The following is a 26,692-nucleotide window of genomic DNA, read 5'->3' as shown; positions in this document are numbered from 1 at the left end:
ACATTAAATCAACTTGGACAAATGTTACAATCACTTGAAACACATCTGAAGAATTTAGAGGTAAATGTAGAAACAAAAATTCTAACTGTCGTCAAACTAGATTAGAACAAGAAGAAACGTGGAGACGACCAAATCGGACATTGGTTCAATGACCAATTGGAATTGATTTGAGATCCGCCTTATGAACCAAATACGACTTTTTAAAAAACAAACTGAATGCCTGCAAAATGTTTTTCCATGTTACAGGCAGTGAAAGTTTGAGTTGTCTATGTGAAGTGGCAGTTCCCATTCCTTTTTGACACAGCTCTTGTTATACATGAGTAATATCAGAAACAGCTGGGATTCAGATGACAGGTTGACGGGCTGTCCTGACCGTTTTCTTTGTGTGGGTCAGTGCAATGCTCGTAATGCAGCTTGTCCTCCTTCTGTAACAAGCTTTTACACCTCTCTCTCTCTCTCTGTGCGTGTGTTCATTGTGTTCTCGGTGATGGGCAATGCACCAAAGGCAACGGGGGTCGATTCTCCGGCCAGCGACGCCCGGATTGCGATTGGGTGGAGAATTGGGCGTTAGCCGAAAGTCGGTGCCCAATGGAACGCCATGCTCTGGTGCCTTGATGGCAGCATGGATGCGTTCCACGCCCCACTCGGCATGGGCATGCAAACCGTACAGTATCACTCATTAACATATCATTAGTGGGCTCGGTTGACTTCCGGTTGCGGCTATGCGGAGCTAAGTCGCACGTTCGGCAGCTCCCGCTAGGAACGGACTTTTGGGCTCTTTTTACGGCCCCCAACTGAACTTTCTCGATGTCTCCCGGTGTGGGAAGGAGTCAGCAACATTTCCCCAGCGGTGTATAGCCTGGACCAGGAGTGGGGAGAGTAAAAAAGTGGCAACAAAGCCAAAGCAGAAGCGAGGGAAGAAGCACAAGATGGCGGCGGGCGGAGACCAGGCGGCATGGATGCAGTGGGCGCAGGAGCAGCAGGAGGCTCTTCAGCGCTGCTTCAGGGAGCTTAAAGCGGAGCTGCTGGAGTCGATGAAGGCTCCAATTGGTAAGCTGCTGGAAACTCGGACGGCCCAGGGGGTGGCGATCTGAGAGGACCAACAAAAGGTCTCTGAAAACGAGGACGAGATCTTAGGCCTTGCGGTGAAAGTGGAGGCGTACGAGGCGCTCCATAAAAAATGGCAGGACCGGTTCGAGGAGATGGAGAACCGTTCGAGGCGGAAAAACCTGCGGATCCTGGGCCTCCCGGAGGGGCTGAAGGGGTCGGACGTGGGGGCCTATGTGGTCACCATGCTAAATTCGCTGGTGGGAGCTGGGTCCTTCCAGGAGCTGGAGGGGGCCCACAGAGTACTGGTGAGAAGGCCCAAGCCTAATGAGCCGCCGCGGGCGGTGCTGTTGCGGTTCCACCGGTTTGCTGACCGGGAGTGTGTGCTCAGGTGGGCCAAGAAGGAGCGGAGCAGCAGGTGGGAGAACGCGGAGGTACGGATCTACCAGGACTGGAGTGCGGCGGTGGCAAAGAAGAGGGCCGGGTACAACCGGACGAAGGCGGTGCTACACAGGAAGGGAGTGAAGTTCGGTATACTGCAGCCGGCGCGACTGTGGGTCACCTACAAGGACCGCCACTTTTACTTTGAGTACCCGGAGGAGGTGTGGGCCTTCGTACAGGCCGAAAAATTGGACTCAAACTGAGGGTTCGTACGGGGGTTTGCGTGTAGCTGTGTTACATTTTGAGGGGGGGTGGGGGGGTTCTCTGTTTATTGTTGGTTCTTTGTTGCTTTTCGGGTGGGTGGGGCACTGTTTTTGCTTGGGTCTGTCGGTTGGGCTCGGGGAGGGGGGCGGACCTGCAATATGGGGGGCTGATGGCGGGAAGGGGAGTTGGGGCCCCGCGAGGGGACCGGGTCGGTAAAGGGAGCGGCATCAGAAGAGGCGGGGTCGGGTAGGTGGAAAGCGCGGGCTTCTTCCCATGCTGAGGGCTGAAGGGGGCGGGGCCAGAGCTGGGAAGCGCGGGCTTTTTCCCGCGCTGAGAGCGGTAGGGGGAGGAGGAGAACCTGCTGGTGGGCAATGGGAAGGAGGGGAAGCCCCACGCTGGGAGGGGTCGAAGGAGTGGCGGGAGTGGCCGGGGTCAGCAGGAGTCAGCTGACTTACGGGAGTGCAATGGAGGGATGGTTATGGGGTAGTGAGCGGTGGGCCACTCGCTGGATACGTCCTACCACATGGCGACCATACATCACCGGCTTCCCACACGTCCCCGCCATGCGGCACAACCTCTGTGCCCAGCCCATCCCTCCCAACCTTTTGGCAGAGGACCCAGGCAGTTCGGAACATTGGTGAACAGGTGTCTATTTGTGACAGTTCTATGCACAATAACTGTGCCCTAGCCCTAATGCTATCCTATATGCCGCACTCGAACAAAATTTACTGGTGTCTACCTTTTAATCTTGTGTGTCCTAATGTTCCTTCTAGGTGAGTCCCCAGGTGGTGCATCAGCTTTGGAGGCGGCCTACTGCATTTCCGGCCCTATAACCTGGGTCAACTTTGGTGGCTGTCCTCTGGAACGACAGGGATTTGATGGGCCCGACAATATTCTGGGTGTCACAGGTGGCATGGTGCCACCGTGTTCTGCACGCTGTCCATCAGATGAGCGAGGAACAAGTGGGAAGGGGGTTCAGAGGTGCTGAGTGTTCCAGCACCTCTCCTGCAAGAGTCACCGGCATGGGCCCCATCACTGCCATCTCCCTCCGGGTGCCCGATGGCCCCAAAGCTACTCCTTGGGATGTGGGTGCAGCCGGAGCAAACTCCGGAGCCTCCACTGTCCCCTGGCGCTGCCAGTCTTGGAGGCCCCCTCTCGTCTCAACCAGGATCTCGACGCTCGCAGCCATGGAGCACAGGGACTGTGCCATGTACCTCTGGGACTGCTACATCACTCAGTGACCATACCAGATTCCTCTGTGTCTGGCACAGGTCAGCCAGCACCCACCAGTGCTCTTGATGTCTGTGTGAATTGCGCTTTCACGTATCTGATCGTCAGTCCAGAAGTAAAACACTCGAACACGTCAGTAACGAATATTCGTTTATTTACGGCCGGGACAAATCTCTAAGCAGTCGGGTAACCACCTTCGAGAAGTGCCAAAATCCCAGAATAAGGACGGTATCTTTATACATCTTACAGCTTAGGGGTGGTCCCTTTAAATTCCTAGATACACCTATGATTTGGCAAGGATCCAGAACATGTACATATATGGAATTATTCTTCGAGGTCGGGAGGTTATTTTTGACATAATCATTAGCACAAGTCACTATCAATATTAATACAAAGGTTTTTGTATCCCATGGCCATCTGGCTTATCTCATTCCAAGGCCCTTCCTTTAACATTTCAATGTTTATTTGTTCCAATTGGTCAAACGAGCTTAATTATGTTATCTCTGCAATAAAGTAACGGTTCCCATTCATTCCATTCTTTGCCTTTTTGACCTCTCTGCTTTTACAGATACGGTCAGAACATTAATTAGTACCAATGCCACACTCCCTATATTCCATCCCATAACCTTCTGACATCTTTGCTTTTACAGATACGGTCAGAACATTAATTAGTACCAAAGTCACACTCCCTATATTCCATCCCATAACCTTCTGACATCTTTGCTTTTACAGATGCCGGTCAGACACACTCCCTTTATTTCATCCCTTGACCTGTTGACATCTCTTTCACAGAGCTTTTCAGAACTGTTATATTAACCCTATCAGTTAAGTTCCAAATGAAATCCACTTCTACATTCCCCCCTTTGATCATTCCTTGATCACATAACACTCAGGATACTTTAGATGGAAATGAGAGCGAGGCGGAGGTACTCCTCCTCTACTAGGCTCCGGCAGGATGCCACTTCCTCATATAGGTCAGGGGTAGGTGGAACCAGTGTTTCTTTTTCGTCTAGGGCGGATCTCTGAAGCATCTGTGGTAATGCAGTGGCACCCAAACGGTTGCATAGGCATTTCACACCTGTAGCTATGATACAGAGCAACAAACAGATGGTAACGAAGATAATGAGCCCATGGAATAGGTAAGTGGCCCAAGAATTGGACCACATCCAGCTCCACCAGTCAGCCTGACCGGCGAGTCGCAAGCGCTGTACTCCATCTCTGATATGGGTTACCAGACGCGTGATATTCTCTGAACTGTCTGGAATGTAACCCATTCAGCCGTCTGTTCGATCGAGAAAGGAACAGATATCAAGGGAACGCCTCCATGGGCATGGGTCGGGACCTGTGTACATACCCAGCAAGAGGAGACACCCACTTTCTTAGCATAGACATAGGACATAAACAGAAATGAATTCGCCGTTACATGGTGCGTTGCCCGCTTCCTTCTGGAAGGCGAGTTGGGGTGAGTAGTCCTTGATGGTAAAATTTGTACCCTGTCCTTATCAATGCACCGGTGGTTCCACCGGCATGTGCGGCGATCGTAGATCAGAACCATGTACGTAGTCAGGAATCGGGGCTTCTGGTCGTCGGGATGAACGGTGGTCGGGCAGGTGTTGAAAGGGGTGGTGATCCATCGGAGACCTGTCGTTGTTCCACATCGTGGGGTTCCTTCTCGGCACAGGGGTGGACGTCGGCTTCCATACGGGCATCTCCTTCTTCCGGATGCAGCGAGAGAGAGCAGGGTGGCGAGTATTGTGACGGTGAAGAGGGACTTCATCCTGGTACTCGTGTTCCTAGGACTTAAAGGAAAAGTTTAGAACATCATGGATACTTAATTAACTTACAATGGTGCATATGTACCCATGCGTTCCGGCCCTCCACTTTTACTGCAGTGGGGGTAGTGAGTAGAACCTGTAGGGGACCCTCCCATCGAGGTTCCAAACCTTTACGTGTCCAATTTCGAATTAGGACATAATCCCCAGGGTTGATGGAGACGTCATGAGTAATGGAGGGGACTTCTTCCTGGGTGGCACGAACTCGGGAGTGTAATCCTTTCAAAATTCTAGTTAGTGTTAATATATAATTAGCCATCTCGGTAGTCATGTAATGGAATTGAACATTCCGTGGAACACTGCTGTCCCAAGGCGTTCGAAAGGGTCTGCCATATAGTATTTCCGCTGGGCTTAGGCGAGTTTTTCCTGCGGGGGTGGCACGTAGCTGGAAGAGTGCTAAAGGCAGGAGTTTGAGCCAAGTGGCCCCAGTGTCTGCTTGTAGTTTAGCGAGTTTAGTCTTTAGAGTCTGATTAGCCCTTTCCACCACTCCAGCGGCTTGTGGTCTGTAGGCACAATGAAACTGTTGCTTTATTCCTAGCAGAGCACAGAATTCCTTATTGATTTGACCTATGAAGTGGGGACCATTGTCAGAGCTCAGCCGGGCTGGAATTCCAAATCGCGGAACAATTTCTCGCATTAACACCTTAACTACTGTCGAGGCCTTGTTATCCGTAGTCGGGTAGGCCTCGATCCATTTGCTAAAAGTGTCCCCAATGACTAACACATATTTATAGCATTGACATCTTTCCAACTCAATGTAATCCATTTGCAGGGTCTCAAATGGACCCTCAGGTAAGGGGGTTGTGCCAGGATCACAGGGGACGGCCTTACCGGGGTTGTGCTGTTGACAGATTAGGCACCGACTGCTAATTTGTTGGGCCATTTCTTGCAGTCGTGGGTGCCACCAGCTTTTTAACAATATGTCCCCTGTGGCACGAGCTCCACAGTGAGTTGCAAAGTGTACACATTCGGTCACCCAGGCTGCTAATGCATCGGTCATACATGTTTGTCCTACCGGGGTGACCCACAGCTTATTTTCGATATCATATATACATCCTAAGTTTTTCCACATATTTACAGCAGTTGCAGGAGCGTCCTCCTGCATTTGGATTATGTCAGCAATGGTTGGCATAGGTTTTTCAGAGGGGGACTTTCCCGAGGGGGTTTTAGTCTGCCTCATCATTCTAGGCACCATTAGTTTGCCAGATTTAGAAATTTCTTTTGCCTTCTCGTCCGCTCTCCTGTTGCCCGTTTCCACCAGTCCTGTGCCTTTTGTATGCGCTGCGCATTTTATCACCGCTATCTTGTCTGGGCGCATAAGGGCCTGCAATAACTGGGTTACTAACTGCTGGTGTGAGATGGGTGTACCAGCGGAGGTTAGAAATCCTCTGTTTTTCCATCACCGTCTTGATCGATGATTGCATAGCCAGATTGTCTATCCCCCCTTTCGCCGACGGAAGAACTTCCATCGGTGAAACAGGAACAATCTGCACTTGGGAGGGGTATATCGGAGAGGTCGTCTCGAACCGAGGAGACTTCCTGCAACAGTTGCAGACAGTCATGAGTTGGGTCGAGCATGTCTGTGGGAGGATGCGTCAAAACGTCAGCAGGGTTGATAGTGGTGCAGTGGGCAAACTGGACTTTCGGGTTATTAAGGAGAGCAATCTCATATTTGTTCTGACGAGCCATCGTGAGATGCTGAGTCTGTAGCTGTCCCAAAAAGGCCGTAACAGAATGGGAACTATAGACAGTGATATCTTGTTGGAGGGTAATATTAGCAGCCGATTGCAGGCTGTTGTAGATAGCTGCAAGAATTTGGGTACAGATAGGATAGCCAAGGGCTACCGGATCGAGTTTAGAGGAGTAGTATGCAACCGGGCGACAGCGGTCGCCGTGGCGTTGGGTCAGGACAGCTGTGGCGCAGTCGGCAAGGACTGTGCAATAGAGCTGAAAAGGGCGATCATATAAGGGTCGACCAAGGGCAGGGGCCTGGAGGAGTGCCTCCTTGAGGCGGTTCTGCTAGTGACTGTTTGTGATCAGCGGGCACTAGGACCCTCCGGAGCCATGCAGTGTCAATTTCAACGCAGCAGTTTCGAAACTGCCCAGCACAAATTCTTTATCTGTTTATTCTGAGACCAATGTAGTTCTGAACATACTGAGTTACTCATAATACTGATCACATTCCAGGGGCGGTGGCGGAGGTGGCTGTGGGGGCTGTGGAGGCTGTGGGGGCTGTGGGGGCTGTGGGGGCTGTGGAGGCTTCTGACGTCCCCTGCAATTGAACAGATGTTCCTCATCCCCATCGTCCCCCTCCTCCCAACCTTGCTTCGCATTGCTGACCGGCGCCGGGGGGAGGAGTAGCATTCTTACGTTTCTTATATTCTTTACATTCCCTTTTTAAGACCTCTACTGTTTTAACAATTCCCCCTTCAGTGAGGCCAATACCCAATTTTGAGGCATTTTCCTGCCAGCTAGCCAGTATAGATGCATCTTTCACTGACTGACAGTATTCCCTCCACAAGGCAATTAATTTCTTTGCGGTGGGTTCTTGATAATACAGAAAAATGTGTCATTTGAAACATGAAAGTCTGGCAATATCTGGTTTGAGAGGGTACAGGGAAAGATCCCACAAAAGGTTAATAGCAGCTGCAAAGAGCAGGGTTATAAAATGCAGATTCTTGCTCACAATCAGGTTTCAGCAGAAACAATGGCTCACACCTTCATGGACTGTAACTATCTCAGAAAGCATCTGAAAAAGCATGGATGAGAGTTTCAATTGCATTAAGTGACGAATGTTTAAAACAGGCAAGTCTTTCAAGTCACAACCAAGTTAAATTTTAGCATACAGCTAAGAGCAAAGTTTCACACCTTAATTGAAATAAACTCTCTTAGTAAACAGCTGGAAAGAATGGAAGATGCTCAGTCGAATTTAGTGTCAATTTAAGGGGTAAAATTCTACGAACATCAAGTTAATTAAAAGAAAATTGGAGATGACCTGGCTACGAGAAACATCATTTAAGTCAAAATCAAAGGCAAAGTTATGAACTGGGGACAATTGGAAAATTGAACGATTTGAAATCACAGAAATAAAAGTTAACTATTGAAACGAAAGCATTTTTAAAATCAAATCTGAGAGGAGACGATATGCCTGAAATGAATAATTAGTTGTAGTAAGATGTTTACATCAAAGATACTTTTAAACTATCAAAGTGAAACAAGCCCATATACAATACAGTCGTTAAAACTTAATAACTCTTCGAAAGAGAATATAAACCCAGGGAGCAGAAGCAGCAGCACTCTGTCACAGCAACAGGAGAGAGAGAGAGAGAGAGAGAGAGGGAGAGAGACGCAGCCTGCTGGAGAAAGACAAGGAAAGCAGCCGAGTTTAAACAGCTAATACAACTCAAGAAGACCAGATTTTAAGTGGTTATTAGCTTACTTTACTTCCTTAATAACACAGGACCCAGGACACCAATGCTATTAAGGGGTAAGTAGGTAAAATTCTTCGGTGAAGGTATGGGTTATACCGGGGGATAGGCTCCGAGAACCCCGCCCGTAACTTCCAGAGAACGCTGCCTGGAATCACGGCGGCAGTCCCGTCCGGAGCCCACAGCCCGTTAACCGTCCCCTAGCAGTCCTGAGAACCCCGCCCGTAACTCCAGCGAACGCTGCCTGGAATCACGGCGGCTCCTCAGGCTGCCCCTAGCAGTCCTGGCAACCCCGCCCGTAACTCCAGCGAACGCTGCCTGGAATCACGGCGGCAGTCCCAGGCTGCCCACAGCCCGTTAACCGTCCCCTAGCAATCCTGAGAACCCCGCCCGTAACTCCAGCGAATGCTGCCTGGAATCACGGCGGCTCCTCAGGCTGCCCCTAGCAGTCCTGGCAACCCCGCCCGTAACTCCAGCGAACGCTGCCTGGAATCACGGCGGCAGTCCCAGGCTGCCCCTAGAGACGATAACCACAGGGTTCACTCACTTACCCTCTTTAAAACGGGTTCGCTGGACTGACCTGGATCTCGCAGAGGCTTCTCGACAAACCAACGGCAAGGCTGAGCAACGATCAAACTAGTAGTAGGCGAATACCAAGGTGGAAAAGAAATTTTTACTCACGTTGGGGGCCAAATTCGTCCTCTACTTTGAACGAGCTCAGTCGATTACGCCGGTTAGTTGCGCAGACCCCTCTGGAGATCCCCGTACGGGCCACCAAATGTGAATTGCGCTTTCACGTATCTGATCGTCAGTCCAGAAGTAAAACACTCGAACACGTCAGTAACGAATATTCGTTTATTTACGGCCGGGACAAATCTCTAAGCAGTCGGGTAACCACCTTCGAGAAGTGCCAAAATCCCAGAATAAGGACGGTATCTTTATACATCTTACAGCTTAGGGGTGGTCCCTTTAAATTCCTAGATACACCTATGATTTGGCAAGGATCCAGAACATGTACATATATGGAATTATTTTTCGAGGTCGGGAGGTTATTTTTGACATAATCATTAGCACAAGTCACTATCAATATTAATACAAAGGTTTTTGTATCCCATGGCCATCTGGCTTATCTCATTCCAAGGCCCTTCCTTTAACATTTCAATGTTTATTTGTTCCAACTGGTCAAACGAGCTTAATTATGTTATCTCTGCAATAAAGTAACGGTTCCCATTCATTCCATTCTTTGCCTTTTTGACCTCTCTGCTTTTACAGATACGGTCAGAACATTAATTAGTACCAATGCCACACTCCCTATATTCCATCCCATAACCTTCTGACATCTTTGCTTTTACAGATACGGTCAGAACATTAATTAGTACCAAAGTCACACTCCCTATATTCCATCCCATAACCTTCTGACATCTTTGCTTTTACAGATGCCGGTCAGACACACTCCCTTTATTTCATCCCTTGACCTGTTGACATCTCTTTCACAGAGCTTTTCAGAACTGTTATATTAACCCTATCAGTTAAGTTCCAAATGAAATCCACTTCTACATTTGCAGCATGGCCCGTTATGACTGGGCCACTTTCTTGAGCGCCACAGCAATGTCCATGTGGCCCTGGTACATGACTGCCTGTGACGTGAACACCCTGCACTTTGCCTCCCCCATCGCCCATACACATGTGCCCTAGACCTTGGACCGCCATGGCCATGACTCTCGCTCCAAGCAATCCACTACGGAGACCACCTGTGCGGCGTTGGCCTAAGTGGCATTTATTGTCGGCACCGCCTCCTGCTCCTGCAGACGGTTGGACTCCTGCAACTGCACCTGTAGGCTCTGGATAGTTTCTGATACGCCCTCATGTAGTCCCGAACTCTGCGTCTGCATCTCCAAAATTTATAGGAACCACCCTTTCCAGACAGAAACACTAGACCTGTCTGGACGGCAGCTACTTCCTGGGTTCGGGCCTGGCCTCCGACCGGCCATCCACTCGGAGGTTCCTACCTCCACCTGATGCACCGCTGCATGTGTGTCGTGCACACCAGATGGTGCTGCAGGAGTCTCTTGACAAGGTGGATGCGGAAAGGTTGTTTTCTCTGGTGGGTAAGACCAGAACTAAAGGGGCACTGTTTTAAAATTTGGGTTCATCCTTTTAGGACCGCGATTAGGAGACATTTGTTCTGAGGGTTGTGCGACTTTGCAACTCTGCTTGAGAAGATCTTGGTGACAGAGCATTGAATATTTTGACGGCTGAGGTAGATAGATTCATGTTAGGCAAGGGAAAGAAAAGGTTATTGGGGGTAGATCAGAATGTAGAACTTGAAACATGAACAGTTTAACCAGGATCTTATCGAATGGTGGCGCAGGCTTGTGGGGCCGAATAGTCTATTTTTCCCCCTATTGCGTATGTTCACAAAAGTGAGTGGTTCTGACATCTGCACAAGAATTTAATGGTTTTGATAAAAAACTCTGTAAATGTGCCCGCCATCTAGTGAGATTGATAGGCTCTGCAAATTTCCAATACATTTAAATAAAAGGATAGTTATTGGATTTAACCAAAAACATATGAGTTCCGTTACTTAATCATTGATTTTTTTTTTGCTTCTCCAATAAGTCATTCAGACAAAGTTAAAATGACGGAAGATGGTTCTATGATATGGAGAAATATTATCTTCCCATTCCCAGATGATCCAAAGCTTATGGTTCAGGTAAAAGATTCTGCTCCATGTAAGAATAATTAAAGACATCGAATTCATCAGAAATTGCAGAGTAGACTGCAGTAAAACAATTACTCTCTATAATTTGTATGACTTAAAATTGTTTAAATATTAAAAATAACTGTACTCTGGATTGTGTATTCTATGTAAGTGTGTCCTTTGTTGTGTGGCAAAGTTAGTTTTCAATGACTAATTCATGTGACTTCACTGCAGTTACACTTATTACTGAACTATCTTCAATGCATTGTCATTGTTTCAGTCCATAAGTTTGTTCAAAATATAAGCTCTTATCTATTTATGGCATCATTCGTTTTGTGAATTATTATTCTGGATAGTTGAAACTGTGTTAGAACCAAGCTAATTGCAAGGGTGTGAACAAAGAGTTTTTAAAAAATTCATTCATGGGATGTGACTGGGCCAGCATTTACTGCCCATCTCTGAAAGCATTTAAGAATCAACCACATAGCAGTGGATTTGGAGTCACATATAGGCCCATAAGAACAGATTTCCTTCCCTAAAGGACAATACAGATAGGTTTTTACGAAGATTGACAATGGTTTTAATTTCATCACGAGACTTCAAGGGCGGAGTCGGAGAATCGCTGGGGGGGGCGATTCATGCGACACCAATGCGAACATTCTCCAGTCACCGGAGAATCGGCGCCAGCACAGTCAGCACGGCGCTGGTCGGGGGCCGCGTTGACCAATTCTCCCCGAGCGATGGGCCAAGTGCCGGCCGAGCCCTGCCGGCACCTTTCTCCTACGGTCCGACCCGGCGGGACCTCGGCGTTCATGTTGCGGGGACGGCCTCATGGTGGGGGAGGGGGGAACTGACCCCGGGAGTGGCCTCCACGGTGGCCTGGCCCGCGATCGGGGCCTAACAATCGGCGGGCGCGCTTATCCTAGTGGGGGCCTATGTTCCTCCGCGCCTAGCCCCTGTAGCTCTCTGCCATGCTGCGTCGGGACCGGCGCGGAGAAAGCAACCTGCGCGCATGCGCGAACTTGCGCCAGCCGTAGCACGCATGTGCGGTGCTGCGGCGCCCGTTTTGACGCCCGGATCAGCAGCTGGAGCAGCGTGAGGCTCTCCAATGCCATGCTGGCCCCCTGTGCAGTGCAGGATCGCTGATCCTAGGGGTCAGGTGACGGCAGCATAAAAAGCTCCGGCGTTTACGACAACATCAGAGAATCCCGCCCCTAATTCCAGGTTTTTATTGAATTCAAATGTTACCATCCATCAGTCGGGACCTGTCATTATCAAGGCAGCAAGTGGTTCATGGAATACTGACTATGTCATACCCTTCAAACAAGCACAAATTTAAAAAATAATTTCAGGTCAGCCACTTACCTTCTCACTGCTCAGTATGAGGAAGTGGTTTGAATTGATTGTTTCCAAGAACTTGCTGAGAGGAGTTACAAGAATTATGGAGTTCCTTTATTTTAAACAATTAATATAGCTTGTTACTGTAGTAATGTAATGAAAAGATTACATTTGGAAGTACATTTTGTTGTAATTGAGGTTTGGATGTGAATGTTGTTAGCAAGGCCAGCATTTATTGCTCATCCTTAATTACATTGTAACCTCTGCGGTTCAAGTGGTGGACGTACACCTGTAATGCTGTTAGGGAGTTCTAGGATTTTGACCTGTGAAGGAATGGCAATAAAAGTTCCATCTAGGTGGTAGAGGATTTAGAAGGTGTAGAATCATAGAATTTACAGTGCAGAAGGAGGCCATTCGGCCCATTGAGTCTGCAGCGGTCCTTGGGAAGAGCCTACCTAAGCCCACCCCGCCACCCTATCCCCATGACCCAGTAACCCCACCTAACCTTTTTGAACACTAAGGGCAATTTGACATGGCCAATCCACCTAACCTGCACATATTTGGACTGAGAGGAAACTGGAGCACCCGGACGAAACCCACGCAGACATGAGGAGAACATGCAGACAGTGACCCAGGCCAGGAATTGAACTTGAGACCCTGGAGCTGTGAAGCAACTGTGCTAACCACTGTGCTAATGTGCCGCCCTTCAGGCGGTGAATACCACAGTAACTCACAACGTCAAATAAATTCTCATCTTCTCTCTGGTCCTTTTGATAATTATTTTACATCTGTGAAGGAAAGAGCAAGTTGCCGCAGTACACCTTGTATGTATCTTTTCACGGATGTGGGCATTGTTGGCAAAGCCAACATTTGTTGCCTATCCCTAATTGCCTTTAAACTGAGTGGCTTGCTACGATATTCCAGAGGACAGTTATGAGTTAAGCACATTGCTGTGTTTCTGGAGTCACATGCAGCCAAACTGAATAAGGATGGCAGATTTCCTTCAGAAAGGACATAATGCAGCACTAAAGGGGCTGCCGTTCAAACAAGCCCGACATAAATTCCGCTACCTGGGATCCAAATAGCCCATGACTGGAAAGGGATCCACAAATGGAACCTCACCAGCCTGGCGGAGGAAGTAAAAAAGGACCTGCAAAGATGGAACACACTCCCACTCTCCCTCGCAGGAAGAGTCCAGACGATCAAAATGAACGTATTGCCCAGGTTCCTCTTCCTGTTTAGATCCATTCCGATCTACATCCCCAAGGCCTTCTTCATAGCGCTGGACAAACTTATCATGGCGTTCGTATGGGGGGGTAAAAATGCTAGGATCCCAAAGAAGGTCCTACAGAAAACAAAATCCAGGGGGGGGCTAGCCCTACCGAATCTACAATTCTACCACTGGGCGGCAACAGCCGAGCGAGTAAGGGGATGGATCCAGGAGCCAGAAGCCGAGTGGGTGCGTGCGGAGGAGGCCTCCTGCATGGGGACCTCCCTCCGGGCCCTCGCCACGGCAGCACTCCCATCCCCACCCAAAAAACACTCCAGCAGCCCAGTGGTGACAGCCACCCTCCAATCCTGGAACCAACTGCGGCAGCAATTTGGCCTGAACAAAATGTCGGACAAGGCTCCCATCTGCAACAACCATAGGTTCAAACCAGCACTGACTGACGCCACCTTCAAAAGGTGGAGACAGGACGGGGGGACACTGACAGTCAGGGACCTATACACGGACGACAGGATCGCAACACTGGACGAACTGACAGAGAAATTTCAGCTAGCTGGGGGGAACGAGCTACGGTACCTGCAGCTCAAAAACTTCCTACGAAAGGAGACAAGGACGTACCCACAACCGCCACGACAGACACTACTGGAAGACCTACTGGACGCAAGTATCCTTGAGAAAGGGAACTGTAGTGACATGTATGGCCGACTGGTAGATAGGGACGACATCGTACTGGACGCAACAAGAAGGAAATGGGAGGACGACCTGGGGATGGAGATAGGGTGGGGACTCTGGAGCGAAGCACTGCATAGGGTCAACTCCACCTCCACGTGCGCAAGGCTCAGCCTGACGCAACTAAAAGTGGTACATAGAGCCCACTTAACGAGAAACCGTATGAGTAGGTTCTTCCCGGAGGTGGAGGACAGATGTGAGCGGTGCCAAAGAGGCCCGGCCAACCACGCCCACATGTTCTGGTCTTGCCCCAGACTTGTGGAGTACTGGACAGCCGACTTCGAGGCTATGTCCAAAGTGGTGGGGGTGAGGGTGGAGCCATGCCCGATAGTGGCGGTCTTCGGGGTTTCAGACCAGCCAGATCTATTCCTGGGGAGGAGGGCGGACGCCCTTGCCTTTGCCTCCCTGATCGCCCGCCGTAGAATCCTGTTTGGCTGGCGGTCAGCAGCACCGCCCAGAGCTGCAGACTGACTGTCCGACCTCTCGGATTCTCTCCAAATGGAGAAAATCAAATTCGCCATCCGAGGGTCGGACGACGGCTTCCACAGAACGTGGGAGCCATTCATGCAATTGTTCCGGGACCTGTTTGTGGCCAACGTACAAGAGGAAGAATAGTCGGGGGAAGGTAGCCGGCGGGGAGGGGGGGGGGGGCTACGGGCTCGTTACGGGGGTTTGATGGCTAGCTAAGGCCCAAAACCAAACTAAATAAATGCCAAGAAACATGTTGGGGAATGTAAAATATGTATGCCGGCAAAGAGGGGGAGGCCACAGTTATTACTACGAAGATGCTCACCTGTAAATATATATGTTAATTTTTGCGTGTTTTTTTTTCTCTCTCAAACAATTTGTAATTTGTTCAATATAAAACATGAAAACTGAATAAAAAATATTTATAAAAAAAAGAAAGGACATAATGAAACAGATGGGTTTTTACTACAATCGATGATGGTTCTATGGTCACCCTTACTGAGACTAGCTTTATATTTCACATTGGTTAATTAAATTCAAATTCCATCAGCTGGCATGTTGGGATTTGAAGCTGTGACCCCAGAGCGATAGCCTGGGAGCGGAATTCTCCGCTCCCGGAAAAAATCGGGAGGGCCGTCGTGAACTCGGCCGAGTCTTCCCCCTCAGCCGCCCCGTAAGACGTGGCGGCTTGATCTTGCAGGGCGGCGGAGGGGAAATAGTGCGTCCGATTTGGACGCTGGCCCGACGATCAGTGGGCACTGATCGCAGGCATGTCCCCTGCTGAACGCAGACGTGGTGCTCTTTCCTTGCTAGGCCACCTACAAGCCCCAAACGGGCTTCTCACTCCTGTTTCACGATGGCAGCGACCAGGTGTGTTTGCCGCCGTCGTGAAACGGTCGCGAACGGCAGGCCGCTCAGCCCATCCGGGTCGGAGAATTGGCGTTTGCCGTGAAAAATGGCGAGCGGCGATTCTTCCGAGGGGGGGGGGGGGGGGGGGGGGGGGGCGGGCGTGACATTTGTCAGGGTGGGCCCTCCCACGATTCTCCCACCCGGCGGGTTCTCCCACCCGGCGTGGGGAGCAGAGAATCGCGCCCTGGGCCTCTGGATTGTTAGTCCACTAACATTATAGCACCATCTCCCAATATGGTACACACTTTACACACTTGTGTGCCAGTAGTAGAGGAGAGGAATTGGGGGGGATTTCCCAACCCCTGACCTGCACTTGTAGCCACAATATTAATATGCCTGACCTAGTAAAATCGCTGGTCAGTCGTGATTCCTAGGATGTTGATGTTTGGGGATCAGAGGCTGGAAGTTCAAACTGATGAACTGCTTCTATCTGAAAGCATATGAAAATGAAAATCGCTTATTGTCACAAGTAGGCTTCAAATGATGTTACTGTGAAAAGCCCCTAGTCGCCACATTTCGGTGCCTGTTCGGGGAGGCTGGTACGGAAATTGAACCGTGCTGCTGGCCTGCCTTGGTCTGCTTTAAAAGCCAGCTATTTAGCCCGTATTTGACTCTGAAATAAAATTCCAGTGTTGACTCCACTTTGTCTCAGCTTATCTGCTGGTGAAATCTTCATCCGTGCCTTATTACCTCTGGGACAGGGGCTGGTTTAGCACGATGGGCTAAACAGCTGGCTTGTAATGCGGAGCAAGGCCTGCAGCGCGGGTTCAATTCTCGTACCGGCCTCCTCGAACAGGCGCCGGAATGTGGCGACGAGGGGCTTTTCACAGTAACTTCATTGAAGCCTACTTGTGACAATAAGCCATTATTATTATTACTTGACTATTCCATTGTACTCCTGCCTGGCCTCTCATCTTCCATTCTGTGTTAACTGGAGGTCGTCCAAAACTCTGCTCCTATCCTGATTCACGCAATGTCCTGTTTGCGCCATCTACATCGACTTCCGGTTTAGTTTTGAATTTAAATTTTAAATTCTCATCCTGTTTTTAAAATTCTTCCCATCATGGTTTTAAAATTCCAAGGCCTTGCCACACCCTGTTTTTAATTTCCTCCTGCCCACATCGCTAAATCTGAACTCTTCTCAACTTTAATTACTCCACAATTGATGGCTATGTCTTCAACTTCCTGGGCTCTAAGTTTGGAATTCTCTCCTTAAATCACTCTAAACACCTACATTTCCATCCTTATTTAACATCCTTTCTTTGATCAAGATTTTGTTCATCTGTACTATCTCTTGATGTGATTCTGTGAAATTCTGCTTTATCACACTCCTTGGGACTTTTTATTATCTTAATGTGCTGTATAAATACAAGTAGTAGCAGTACTATCACCATATGGGGCACAGTAGCACAGTGGTTAGCACAGTTGCTTCACAGCTCCAGGGTCCCAGGTTCGATTCCCCACTGAGTCACTGCCTGTGCGAAGTTTGCACTTTCTCCCCGTGTCTGCGTGGGTTTCCTCCGGGTGCTCCGGTTTCCTCCCACAGTCCAAAGATGTGCAGGTTAGTTGGATTGGCCATGCTAAATTGCCCTTAGTGTCCAAAACAAAAAGGTTAGGTTGGGTTACTGGGTTATGGGGATAGGGTGGAGGTGTGGGCTTAGGTAGTGTGCTCTTTCCAAGGGCCAGTTCAGACTCGATGGGCCCAATGGCCTCCTTCTGCACTGTGAATTCTATGATCTATGATTTCTCAGCACGCAATATATGGTGGTTTTGGAGTTTATTGTTAAATCACGCTTGTTTGAACATGTATGGCAGAATGTATGGTGTAGATTTTCATCAGTATGCGACATGGGGTGCGATTTAACTAGAAAAAGTCTATTTCCAGTTTTGGGCGCGTTTAGTGGGGTGTTTCTCTGTGACTGTAGTGCCAAGAAACAACTTGCTATTTAACAGCACTTTGCTGGGTTTGTTTTGGCCTTTGGGAGTTTCTCTCCGTCGAGGCCGAACTTAGAGTCATTTTCTGTTGTTAGTTTTAGTCTGGCTGCCACGATCTCCCCCCCAGTGCCCCCACCCCTTCATTTTTAAGCCCCCCCCCCCCCCCCCCCCCCCCCCCCTCCTACAGCCTCGGGGTAGGCCCCTGGGAACACACCCTCACCCTCCGTCAGCTAGTAAAGCCCCCCTGTCCTGATCCCTGGCACAGCCACCGTGGCAGTGCCCCTGCCAACCTGACAGTGCTACCCTGGCAGCACCAGGTTGGCACAGCCGGTGGTCCGAGTGCTAGAGGGAGTGCCAGGGTGCCACCCTGCCCTTTCCAGGACCACCTGAGGAGCTCTAATGGCCTGGGTGACCCCCCCCTCAAATGCTTTTGCGACTGGTCTACATTTGTGGAAACCAGTACTAAACGGCGCCCTGGCGAGGTCTCCCAGGCAAGGCCGTTAGGCCGCGGATGCCGAGAGAATCCCGCAAACGCATATTTAAATGAGCCGAATGGCTCACTTTAAATATGCTGATCCGGATCACCCCCAGTGATGGGAAGATCCAGATCGCGACATCGCACTAGCCTCCGTTAAATCTGGCAAGGCATTTTGAGCGTCGTAAATCTCACGAGAGGCCTCGTCCTGACACCAAGTCGGGCACGACAAGGCTGCTAAATCGCACCCTTGGTCTGCTTATGGAAAATGTCAGGATGGAAAGATAGAAAAGCTGCTTATGGTTTGTGGAAATGCAACTGTTACACACGATTTGTATCGAAGCTATTTTTAAAATTTAGCATGTTAATTGTATAATTGTACATTCATTATTAGACAATTACTTGTACACAAATAAAGAGACAAATTGGCCTTGGGTAGTTTGTAGAGTTGAGAGCTAAACATTTATAATGACTCATTTTGTGACTGTATCTAAAACTTGAGTAAAGATTGTTTTCTGGTGACTTCATTCACCAGCTGGTTGCCAGGAGTTTAACAAAAAATGTTTCTCTTCAAGACCCTACATCTGCTTGGTTTTAAACCTGTAAATCGGCTACCAGTCTATTAAAACCTGGGGCGGGATTCTCCGACCCCCCGCCGGGTCGGAGAATCGCCGGGGGCCGGCGTCAATCCCGTCCCCGCCGTTCCCCGAATTCTCCTCCACCAAAGATTCGGCGGGGGAGGGAATCGCGTCGCGCCAGTCGGCGGGCTCCCGCCGCGATTCTCTGGCCCGCAATGGGCCGAAGACCCGCCGGCGTGGATCAAACCACCTACCTTACCGGCAGGAGCAGGCGGCGCGGGCGGGCTCCGGGGTCCTTGGGGGGGGGGGGGGGGGGGGGAGGGGTGATCTGGCCACGGGGGGTGCCCCACGGTGGCCTGGCCCGCGATCGGGGCCCACCGATCGGCGGGTGGGCCTGTGCCGTGGGGGCACTCTTTTCCTTCCGCCTTCGCCATGGTCTTCACCATGGCGGAGGCGGAAGTGACCCCCTCCCCTGCGCATGCGCGGGGATGATGTCAGCAGCCGCTGACGCTCCGGCGCATGCGCGGGCTTCCGCCGGCCAGCGAAGTCCCTTCGGCCTTGGTTGGCGTGGCTCCAAAGGCCTTCCACGCCAGCCGGCGGGACGGGTACCACTCCGGCGCGGGCCTAGCCCCTCAAGGTGAGGGCTTGGCCCCTAAAGGTGCGGAGACGTCCGCACCTTTGAGGCGGCCCGATGCCGGAGTGGTTCACGTCACTCCATCACGCCGGGACCCCCCGCCCCGCTGGGTAGGAGAGAATCCCGGCCCTGAAATCTAAAGATGGGAACAAAGCACAATTTTCAGCTGTGGCTCCCAATTGCATATGGCATTTTGTTTCTTCGAATATTAACCTTTTTCTCTTGAAACTACACATTTGTTGTACAAACTTGTGATTAAAAATTCATGCTCCATAAAAAACGAGTCTTGTTGTTAGCTTACCTTTTCATAAACTAATATGTTTGTTTGGCAGGTTGATAAAGTTCAATGCCCCATGATGCTTATATGTGGGCAGGATGATCAGAATTGGCCTGCACCTGAATCAGCCATTGAGGTACTTGCTTACGATGTTTAATTTCAAGATCGATCAATTTGTGAATGTGATTGAGCAGAAATATTTATTTTCTTTTTCAATTAAGGGCAATTTAATGTGGCCAGTCCACCTACTCTGCACATCTTTGGGTTGTGGGGGTGAGATCCACGCAGACTCGAGGAGAATGTGCAAACTCCACATGGACAGTAGCCCAGGGCCGGGATCAAGCTTGGATCCTTGGCGCCGTGAAGCAGCAGTGCTAACCACTGCACCACCGTGCTGCCCAAGCAGAGTAGAAATATTTAAACATGTATATTTGCTTACTTTTCTTTTTCAGATCCAGAAGATAATGAAAGCTGCAGGAAAGGAACACTTGCTCACATCACTCTCATACCCTCAAGCGGGCCATCTGATTGAGCCTCCATATAGCCCACATGTCAGGGAATCCAAGTTTAAGATGCATTCAGCAAACAAAACAGGTAAACTTGTATCAAAAATAGAATGAACCTTCTGAGTCCTGATTAACTATTTTATATTCTTACTTGGAATTCAAACATTTTTAGGTAGTCTTGTCTTCACTAGTTTGATCCAAAGATGTTGTTTGGCACATTAAAAATGGTAACATAATAGTATGATTATGAAGCATGAGGCCATTCGGCCCTCTGGTCCATGCTAGTTCTGAATAGAGCAGTCCAGTCAGACTTGTTTCCCGTTCTACTCCGATAATCATGCAACTTTATTTCCCCCAAGAGTCCATCCAATTTTCTTTTGAAAGCAACAGTGGGTGGGATTCTTTGCCCCGCATCTGGTCCGGCCCTCCCCCGGGATTCTCCGCCTTGCCAGCCGGCCAATGGGGGTTCCCATTGTGGGCAGCCCCATGTCGTTGGGAAATCCCCGGGCTGACGGCGCAATGGAGAATCCCCAGCACGGATAATCCAGCCCATTGAGTTTTCTCTTCTGAAATTAGTTATGAATCCAGTTTTGCATGCTTACCAATTTATTTCATAATGATTGTTTTTACCTTCAGATTGAAATGGTTATACATTATGCAAAAACCAATTAGGAAAAATACACACTGTTCTACCACAAATGTTATAGATTCTGTTTGATAGAGGGCATATATAAATGAGCAATTGATCATGTGAAGCTTCTCATCATGTTATTTTGACGAACTCAAATGATTGCTATTTGGGCTTTCATTCTGTTTTCTTGTTCTCACTGAAATTATTTCTGTTTTTCTTGACTCATGCGGCATGATGCAATTTCCCTGGCATCCCCATTTTCAAGAAAGTGGGAACTAAGATCTAGAATAGCTTCTGTTAGTAATTCCATAGAATCCATATAATCCCTACAGCGCAGAAGGAAGCCATTTGGCTCTCCTGCTCCTCTACCTTTGCCCATAACGACTTGCAAAGGTCCCCCAGGAGCGTCATGTCTGCCTCCAACACCACCACCCGATCACTGTGTTCGGACATCACCTTTCCATCTCCTGGACATACGACACCAGTGCCTTCAGGCACTTCTCAATTCTCTTCATCGGTCCTTCCCTCATAAACGGCATCAACTGCTCCATCTGGGGTTTTCCAACTTGTGACAACCCTTTCCCCTCTGCCATCTTCCCAATTGCACTGCGCCATAGGTCTCCTCCAGTTCCTCGGCCAGGTCTTTAACCTTTTTCTGCCGGGTCTGGTAACCAACAGGCGGGGAAAACTTCTCCTCCACACCTTCAGCTACACTTTCCTGTCGAAATTATTCCTCTTTCGGGTAAAAAGAGCTCAAACCAAAGCCGTCGAGCTGGATCCGCCGTGTGTGTGACTACTCACTCCATGGCCGCCACTGGAAGTCGCTACCCCGAGAGGTTGATGGGCCTTCTTATGCAGACATATTCCCATTACATTTTACCTATAAAATGTATTAGTATTTTTTTTTACATAAAATTTAATTGAATTTTATCTTTTGCACCCAACCTCTCCCTGTCAGCATTAATGGACGCTCATGAACACAGTATCCTACTGCTATGTTCCGAAAAGTTTGTATAACCTTTGGGAGAAGTTGCTGAGGAGAGATGAGAGAGGAAGTTAAGACAGGAACAAAGAATTCTGGAAAAAGCAAGTCTAACTGCATCTGTACGGAGTTAATGTTTTGAGTCCATTTGACTATTCATCAGAACTAACAAGAAGGAAAATTTGTTGGATGTTAAACTTGTTCATTAGGATTCTGCATCTTATTGAAATCTCTCCCAGGTACAATTTATTATCCAACACATTTCCTCAGAACTAAAGTGAAGGAAAGAGTCAAACTGATTCTGTTTTCCCTCTCGACATATGCTGCCAGACCTGCTGAGTTTATCCAGCATTCTCTATTCTTGTGTTAGGTTCCAGCATCTGGAACCTTTGCTTATTTTAGCTAAAATGGGAGCTGTGTCTGTATTTGGCTCGTGTCTGATTGCTCATCAGGCTTGCAAACAACTATTTTCATAGACTGGGAGTGGATCTTTGTGGGCATTTCCAATTGAGTGGTTTAGACAGGGGATTTAAAGCAGTTTACTTCAGGTCTCCACATTATATTCAGAAGCTTGAATTCAGAATTCTGTCTCTTCCTCTGAATTTGGTTGCTTTGAAAATATATTTCTCTTACCCTCCCCATATCATTTTACAATCAGATAAGCCGCCCTCACTTGCTTCCAAAGCAAATTGGAAATTTTAGAAATGTGGACTGTTGGCTTAAATCACTAAAGGCTGAGAGGGGGGGGGGGGGGGTGTAGGAGGGGAAGGGGAAGGATTCATTTGGGTCTAGCTCCAGTTATTCTAAGAATCATTAATTGCTAATCAATACTTCAAAAACAGACAAATGTATTGCAGTTCTTTGTGATGCGTCCCTGCACAATTTCTCAAAATCTTTGGTTTCTGTCTTGTGAAGATGAGAGTTTCACCAGTGTTGGCTTCAACAATCCAAATTTCAGTTCTTCCTCCACTGATATAGATCTATCTTGCAAAATAAATCATTTAAGTTGTGACTGTGAGAATATGTTCAGTTACTGAACTCCCAGCAATACTACAGATTTGACCATTAGGTTAACTTCAAATTTCAATCTACTAATTAATGATTCCTTATTTTACGCTTTCTGCAGTGAATGTGTTGTGGGGCGGAGAGGCCAAACCTCATGCAGATGCTCAGGAGGACTCCTGGAAAAGGGTTCTAGCATTTCTTGGAAAGCACCTTGTGCCTCAACACTCAGCTACTATTGTCCAAGCTAAACTGTGAGAGTGGCAATGTCCTGTTTCTTTTTCTAAACTGCTTCAATACTGAGAGAAATGTTGCCTTCTTCCGATCGAAAGAAACAATCCTGTTACTTTCTGACTGTAGTGTGTCTTTGCTCGAATTTAAACTCTCTCTCTCTTTCTCTCCCCCCACCCATATTGACACGAGTGTACAAAAATCTTGTTTTGATGCTTTGGATTAGAATTATCGACTGATGCACTACAGAATTGTTACAGCACAGAAGGAGGCCATTCGGCCCATCGTGTCTGTGACGGCTCTCCAAGCAGCAATTTACATGGTGCCACCCTCCTGCCTTCTCCGCAAAGCCCTGCAGGTTCTCCCTTGCCAGATAATATTTTGCACTAATGTACAATTTCGAACCTTTGAGGGCTACTATCTGGTTCAGTTGTTGAACTCTTACTTCTTGGAGAATTACTGAATAAATTGCACATTGAAATTGTATCCTGAAGGATGTGACAATATTTTGACAGTAGTCAGTTAATGGTTATCAAATTGCTTCAATAAAACTGTGCTGTTGCAATTCTGGTTTTGAATCTTTTTCAAAGTAACTGCCAAATATTTGATGACTAATGCAGTTTCCTCTGAAAGATATTTTTCATTTTAGAAATTTGTTCTCTGTTAAGTAACCAGTCATTTTGAATGTAATGTGTTTCTACAGGGAAGGGTATGTTGCACTGAATTATGCAATGCTGAAATCCAGGAAGAGATGTTGTGCTCTATTTTAATTATAACTTGTAGGAATGTGTTTATCATGAGTGTTACATAACATTGTCATCTAATTGAAATTTTGGATCTAACAGTGCAATAAAAGAATTAATACAACATGGGGACAAATATATTGTACAAAACAACCTGTGCTTATGTTTGGTGTTGAGGAATTATTGTGCAAATCTTATTTGGGAATGTTTGAGGCAACCTCTCCCCCCCCAAAAAAAGTTACGCTGTCCTGGAACTCGGAAGTTACACCATATCATTAAAAGGAACAATGCATGTTCACCAGGCCATAAATAATGCAAACAAAGCACTGAGGTTCACTTGTTCGCGTTAGTAGAGAGGTTAATAACAAGGTGCTCAGATTTAAAGTAACAGGTAGAAGCTGATCCAAAAGGATAATAATCTCTGGATTACAACCTGAGTCACATGCAAACAGCAGAGTGTTGAATGTGTGGTTGAAAGATTGATGTGGGAGAAGTGGAATTTGTTTCATGGGACTCCAGCACCATATTGAGAAAAGAAAGAGCTGTACCATTGGGACAGCTTGAACGGTGCTGGGGCTGGGCAGGTGATGGGGTTTGGTGTTCACGTGAGAGTAGATTAGAAAGTTATGGGAAAGAACAATGCAACAGTGCAAGGTAGTAATCTGGGGCATGGTAACCAGAATATAATTGGAAGGGACAACACAAAAACATAAAGAGTTTGAGAACAAGTAGTCCCAAGTGTGAAAAACTTGAACTGGATGTACACAGCATTTGTAACAAGATAGCTAAATGGATAGCACAAATTTGGAACAAATGTGTATGATTTAAGAACCATTATAAGAGACGTGTTTACAAGATGACCAAGGATGGGGATGGAATATGAAAGGATATTTGACATTTTGGAAAGACAGGGAGGAAGGAAAGAAGATGGCACAGCTGTTAATAGAAAATGAGTTAGTTACAGAATTGAGTAAGGATTGACTTTGAAGATCAAGATATGGGATCAGTATGGGTGGAAATAAGAAATAACAAGGGAAGTAAGTCACCAGTGAGAGTAGTTTAATACCTTCTAATAATAGCTATACTGTAGGACAGAATATAAACTAAGAAATAAAGGGGACTGATAACGGTATTAAATAATTTTGGGTGTTTTTAATCTTCACATAGATTGAATAAATCAAATTGACAAAATTAGCCTTGAGAATGAGTTCATATAATGTATTTAGAAGAGTTTCTTAGAACAACACATTCTGGAACCAACCAGGGAGCAGGCTGTATTCGACTTTTAAAAATTCATTTACGGGATGTGGGTTTTGTTGGCAGACAAGCATTTATTGCCCATCCCTAGTTTCCCTTGAGAAGGTGGTAGTGAGCTACCTTCTTGACCCACTCCTTGCAGTCCTTGAGGTGTGGGTACATCCACACTACTGTTAGGGAGGAAGTTCCAGGATTTTTACCCTGCGACAGTGAAGGAACGGCAATACATTTCCAAGTCAGGATGGTGAGTGGCTTGTAGGGGAACTTTCAGGTGATGGTGCTCCCAGGTATCTGCTGCTATTGTCTTTCTAGTGGTTGTGAGGTTGGAAGGTGCTGCCTAAGGCAGTCATTTTCAAACCCAGCATCTCATGGGCGGCTGTCGTGAGGGTCGAAGGGCCATGCGTCGTGGTGTTCTCGATCACGGGGCCATGCGTTGCGGCATTCCAGATCGTGGAAAGTAGTACCCAATGCCACGAACTGCTTTTGAAAATGCCAGCCATGACCAGCTTTCAGAAGACTTGCCGTTCCACTCCTGCGTGCCTCCTCAGCAGTGCGCAGGCCCGGAGCCCAACAGGGCAGAACGCCTCCTCCTGATGTCAGCGTGCTGACCCAGGAGCAGATTGTTTTTAAATCGCTGGAGTCATCCTGCCTGGAGCGGTGGCAGAGAGCATGTCTTGCTGACGTCATGTGTTCTGGGCACGAGAGATTCCTCCATTTTATAGCTGCCAGTAGTGCTGGTGTGAACTCCAGGGCCTCTGGTGAACAAACCGTGAAGAAGAAACTGAAAACAGAAACAAAGCAGCATAAAGATGATTACTTGAGGTGTAGATTATTAATTGTGTCTCCCTTTTTGTCTCTTGATTTTCTACTAGTGTTGGGATCATTTTTGTGTCTTCTTACGTGAAGGCAGATACAAAATACATATTCAAAGGTAGGGATTCTGCACCCACATTCGACACAGGCGCAAATGGCGACATGGGTACCATGTCTGGCGAGAACTGGAAAACAAGAATCTCACCAGCAAGATCCTCTGATTCCCCACCACCAGTGATATGGGAGGATCCTGCCCAAGAAGGTCAGGATCCTCATTTCAGTACATTAACATGCATTAGTGGGCTTCTCTGCCATATCAGCCCCCCACATTAGGAAACCCCACCTCACCGATGTCACATCACATAAGTGAGGTTAACAACTGTTTTTTAAAAACGGGCAACGGGAACATGCTGGAGGCATACAGATAGGGGAGAGGGACATGTCTGGGTGCTGACCCCTGGCAGTTGGATGGGGTGGGTTGCATGGCTCCCCTCCATGGAGTGAAGGTGGTTCCCATTGTCGGGGATGTGGGTGGGTGGGGGAGTCGCCCATGTTGGGGGGGATTCTGCGTTATCAGAAACCTGATCTCGGGATTCCTGGCATTTAAGACTTTCCGGCCCCAACCACCAGTGTGACGATGTGGGCCATCCTTCCATTTTATTTTGCATCAAGTCTGGATTATGTAATAAGCGGGGGTGCACTGCCAGCGGGGAAAGTGAAGTGCAGCGTCCGGAGAATTCCGGATGGTTTTCCCATCTGAGCTAGCGCTTGGTGCAAAATGATAAAATTCCACCCAAAGCCTCTGCCTTTTATTAATTCCCCAGGCTCATCCTCCAAGTTTACATCAGCATGCTTTTCTTCGAAGCCTTTATCACCCGTATCACTCGCAATAAATATAAAAACAGTGTACAGTTGTAGTATTAGCGACTTTTGGAGAACCTTCTAAAGATTTACCTTTTTTTTAAAAATGGACTGAGTTTAAAGATATTTCAAAAAATTGGTATGTGGATTTGACCCATACCAGCCAAATGTCGGTCAAACTGTGTTTAACGTTCAAGAGCACAAAAATCCAT

At 48.0% G+C, this 26,692-nt stretch overlaps 1 protein-coding gene across 3 annotated transcripts in view; it reads left to right on the top strand.

The window, feature by feature from the left end:
• LOC119973504 (peroxisomal succinyl-coenzyme A thioesterase-like) overlaps positions 1–23,685 on the top strand; it is a 95,606-nt gene extending 71,921 nt beyond the window's left edge. For all 3 annotated transcript variants that reach the window (XM_038811739.1, XM_038811740.1, XM_038811741.1), the window contains 4 exons: positions 10,802–10,895; positions 19,510–19,590; positions 19,907–20,048; positions 22,700–23,685. In XM_038811739.1, the coding sequence (XP_038667667.1) occupies positions 10,802–10,895; positions 19,510–19,590; positions 19,907–20,048; positions 22,700–22,833 (451 nt within the window). In that variant the 3' untranslated portion in view covers positions 22,834–23,685. The remainder of the gene's footprint in view (positions 1–10,801; positions 10,896–19,509; positions 19,591–19,906; positions 20,049–22,699) is intronic.
• The last annotated feature ends 3,007 nt before the right edge of the window (positions 23,686–26,692 follow it).

This window comes from Scyliorhinus canicula, chromosome 11 (assembly GCF_902713615.1).
Source record: "Scyliorhinus canicula chromosome 11, sScyCan1.1, whole genome shotgun sequence".
In the NCBI taxonomy this organism is placed as follows: domain Eukaryota; kingdom Metazoa; phylum Chordata; class Chondrichthyes; order Carcharhiniformes; family Scyliorhinidae; genus Scyliorhinus; species Scyliorhinus canicula.
Note: the sequence above shows the minus strand (reverse complement) of the source record. Positions and strands in the feature narration are given on the sequence as shown.